The sequence below is a fragment of the Olea europaea genome, chromosome 11, assembly GCF_002742605.1.
Source record: "Olea europaea var. sylvestris chromosome 11, O_europaea_v1, whole genome shotgun sequence".
Classification (NCBI taxonomy): domain Eukaryota; kingdom Viridiplantae; phylum Streptophyta; class Magnoliopsida; order Lamiales; family Oleaceae; genus Olea; species Olea europaea.
In genome coordinates, this window is record NC_036247.1 from 5,558,908 (window position 1) to 5,562,742 (window position 3,835).

Sequence of the window (3,835 nt, forward strand, 5' to 3'; positions counted from 1 at the left end):
TTTATTGGGTAAATCGACGTACTTCTTATGCTCCTCATTATGTACAATCATGTGAAAATGTTGAAGATGAAGTGCATGAGTATTGGTTATTTGAAGTCCAATATCAGTACTTGGTTAGAAGGAACTTGGTCAGATCATATTCTTGGGAATAAGCTACGGTTTTCAGTACTATCAATTATGGAATTTCGTTACTTGGTTCGTCAGAAAGATCGTCCCCCGTGGCTTGACTTGAAGCATTTGGAGTATCAGATTGACTGCAGCCTATACTATCTATCAACTCGACAGGGTCGAGTTTTTCTCCAACCCCGGGAGAGTTGATGAGGACATCGGACGACGTTTACTTATTTTATTTAAGTTTTATTTATTTTCTTGGACTATTATTTAAATTTGGCCTTGTATGAGCTCGGAGGGTTGCTTTACTATTTAAACCTATTTTGCATTGTAATTTTCAGTTGATGATGGATAAATAATTATTTTGGTGGCTTATGGCGCATCCCTCCCCTTCTCCTATTGAATTCTTCTTCTATCCCCTCCCTTAATTCCCCATTCTTTCTGAATCTTTCTTCTATTTCTATTTATCATCCTTTTGGTGCTGCATCAGTTACTTTATGTTTGAACACTTTCATCATTTTCTCGTCAAAATTGAATTTTTAACATAGAATTGGAAACATGTCATATTAAACAGTCGAAACATGATCAAGTGACCTGCTTGAGTTTCACATTGAATGAAAATCATACATGAACACGTGTTCTCATACATCTCTGCATGTGTGAAAGGGTACATATTGTAGTATATAAGTATATTAAGTACTTTACATGCCAGTTTTTAGGGTGAACTCTACCCAATTGCTTTTAAAAAGGAAAACCAACAGCACGAAATGAATTTGACATCAGTTGAAGAAATTGTATCATAAACTTAATAGATTAGGTTCTGTGAAATTACATGCAAGGGCAAGAATCTCCTGTAAATTCATTTCATAATCACAAAATTTTTCACACCACATACACCAATTAAAAGCCAAATGTCCTAAAACTTGTTCTATCCCCTTTTACCAGAATGTGATAGTACTCTATTACAACATAATATCTTGATACACTTACAACTTCCATTTAGTCTGGATGCAGTGACTGAATTCACAGTTGCAGGGCAAATGCGACTAACAAGTTCTTCAAATCTAATTTATAAACTTCGGGAAACTGTAGCTCCAATTTTTCATACCTGAGGCAGAAATGAGATATACGTGTAATCATTCATATTGAAGCTGCTCTGAGGATATATGTTCGACAGGACAAATGAACTTAGCAGCACGAAGGCAAATACTAAAATAAGAATGTGAAGATGCATATAGGATACACTGAGTGAGTTTCTCTGCTAAATGATTGTGAGAGATCCAGCAGTTAAAACTCGCGACTTGACCGAGCTTCTGCAGGGCTGACTCGAATTGGCCTACCATCAAGGTCCTGCACAAAGAAATGTAAGTGAGAATGCAACTATTGAAAGCATAATTTATAGTCTATAAATAAGTTGCAGCAAATAAAGCAGGGGTTGGACAGCAAGGCATTTGCAAGTCAAAAACTCGATAATACAAGAAGGGCCTGAAACAAAGATGGAAGGATGCGATTTTCAAATAAAGTTCAATAACTGATACCAAGGTGCATCTTTCCATGGATAAAATTTCAAAACTCAACTTTTTAATTGATCGATGCATATTGCCATAATGTCGGCAAAAATTTTATAGCAGTATAAAACAATCACAGTCACAGAAATGTTTGAGACTAAAATTCCACACTTAATCCTCGTTCAATGCATTCAGAAACCAAAATGCCCCACATAAGTTCCTGTTTCAGATTAACAGACGGATATAAACAAATAAGGAAACATCATATGATTGTCAGAGGAATTTACTTACAGCGCCATCTAAAGATTCAATTGCATTATTGACTTCATCAGCAGAACTGTAAGTTACGAATCCAAAACCCCTGGATCTACCACTATCTCTGTCATAAACAACCTTGGCTTCCAAAACCTTTCCTTGCTCACTAAACAACGTTTCAAGTGCAAGATTGTCTACCCCCCATGCAAGGTTTCCCACATAAACTCTGTTTGTATTATCAAAACTTGTCCTTGCCCTAGGCTCTCTGAATGAAGACCTTTCCTTCTTAGGAGGTGGTGGCCCGGAATTGACCCTCAATGCTCTCCCCTCATGTTCCTGCCGTTCATAAACTCTTGCAGAGTAAATTCAATTCCCATAAAGAAACTCTTGAACAATATGCAAGAAACAAACACAAATGCTAAAATTGTTCTCATTATAGCTTAAAGTCATGTCTAATACTACGTAACAAACATGCATTATAAGATGGAAAATTACATATCCATTAAATTGTTGAGTTGCAGCAGCAGCATCTTCGACTGTCGACATTGTCACAAAACCAAACCCCCTGCTTCTTCCCGTGACCTTGTCATAGATAACCTGTAAAGCCAATAGCTTCAGTTAGCCTGCAATTTTCCATCATTTGATAATTACAAGCTTCTCAGATTGAGCCATTTTCAGCCTTCACACTTCTACAATTCTACCCCACAAAAATGAAAATTGAAATATGCAGTATTGATACTGTAGCCGCAAATTTCATAGCAAATGTTAAAAATGCGCACGTGTGTGTATACATATACATAATTGCATGCTGTACAAACTAAATACTGTATACAAGGAAACAACTAATAATGAAAAACACCCAAAATCAATTCACCAGATTATATTTATCTTGTTAAGGAACATCCAAGACTGCATTCATCACACAAATACAACTTTTGAAAAAAATAATAATAAAATAAAAATCATACAGGTGCAAAGTAGAAAAACAATCGTTTGCCACATCCCAATAGCAGAACCATAAGTAATTGTTATCCAATTAACCAAAATTCCAACTCAACAACTGCATCAAGAAAAGAAAACAAGTAAAATCCAAAAAGACACGAAACAACATATGAACCTCAATTCAAAACAAATAAAATCATAACCTTTTCAGATTAGTACCAGCATAAAACTTGAAGCAATTTCAGTACAAATCGAGAATGATAATCTGAAATAGGTAATAAAATTACCTCAACCATCTCAACACTTCCAGCTTGTTCAAATAATTCAGCTAGAGCAGCACTGTCTACATTGAAAGGTAAATTTCCCACAAACAGTTTGACGTCAGCCGAGTAACTGGGCTCCTCTGACCCAGAAAAATCAGCATTCTCATCTTCTTCCAGTTGGTCCAAATCAGAAGAAAACGCAACGTTTCGTATAAACTTAGAATTGCGTCGTCGTGAAAAAGTGTTAACAATATTGCAATTGTTGTAAGACAATGATATTACAGATTTTGTGAGAGGCTTAATGGACCAGGAAGTGAAAAGAGGGAAAGAAGGAGAGGAATGGCCGGAGTGGGCGATTGATTGTGGGGTTAAGGAAAGATAGCGAAGTGAAGAGGCAGGTGTAGCCATTGTTATGTTGAATGAAGATAAGGTTCCTCAATTCCCTCTTTCGTTTCTTAAAAATGGAGATTACATTACATTGGAGAGTCAGGGTTTAGATAGATATTCATTGATATGCTGTCTATGGATGAAGTGTCATATGGATAAGGCATAAGGGCATGTTTGGTTCCATACATAAATGTTAGGCATAAATAAGTTGCATTTTTCTTGTTCTTTTTCTCCTTTGAGAGATGCTACTGCACAGGATTTGATCAGACAACACACAATATTGGGTGGATGGGTAATTTTTTAGCATTATTTTATCACCCACATGAGACCCCCTATGTGAGTAATCTGATGGACTTCAGTGGCCTCCAT

General features: G+C 36.3%; 1 protein-coding gene across 2 annotated transcripts; it reads right to left on the minus strand.

The window, feature by feature from the left end:
* Nucleotides 1–949: 949 nt before the first annotated feature.
* On the minus strand, nt 950–3,570 carry LOC111403110 (29 kDa ribonucleoprotein A, chloroplastic-like). Of its 2 annotated transcripts, XM_023031493.1 has the most exons (5): nt 3,104–3,570; nt 2,370–2,471; nt 1,911–2,210; nt 1,355–1,461; nt 950–1,219 (listed from the first exon to the last, which is right to left on the minus strand). In XM_023031493.1, the coding sequence occupies exons 1-4, from the start codon at nt 3,485–3,487 to the stop codon at nt 1,399–1,401; spliced, it is 849 nt and encodes a 282-aa protein (XP_022887261.1). In that variant the 5' UTR covers nt 3,488–3,570; the 3' UTR covers nt 950–1,219; nt 1,355–1,398. The 2 variants fall into 2 exon arrangements, with proteins under 2 accessions (XP_022887261.1, XP_022887260.1); XM_023031492.1 differs by having other exon boundaries at nt 950–1,461.
* Between the last annotated feature and the right edge of the window lie 265 nt (nt 3,571–3,835).

What these genes read in the sequence shown, in the direction of transcription:
- LOC111403110 (XM_023031493.1), bottom strand. Translation starts at nt 3,487, where the DNA reads ATGGCTACACCTGCCTCTTCACTTCGCTATCTTTCCTTAACCCCACAA. An exon ending in GAAGTGTTGAGATGGTTGAG is followed by an intron (nt 2,472 to 3,103) that starts GTAATTTTATTA and finishes TTGGCTTTACAG; the next exon opens with GTTATCTATGACAAGGTCAC. An exon ending in CTCAACAATTTAATGGATAT is followed by an intron (nt 2,211 to 2,369) that starts GTAATTTTCCAT and finishes TATGAACGGCAG; the next exon opens with GAACATGAGGGGAGAGCATT.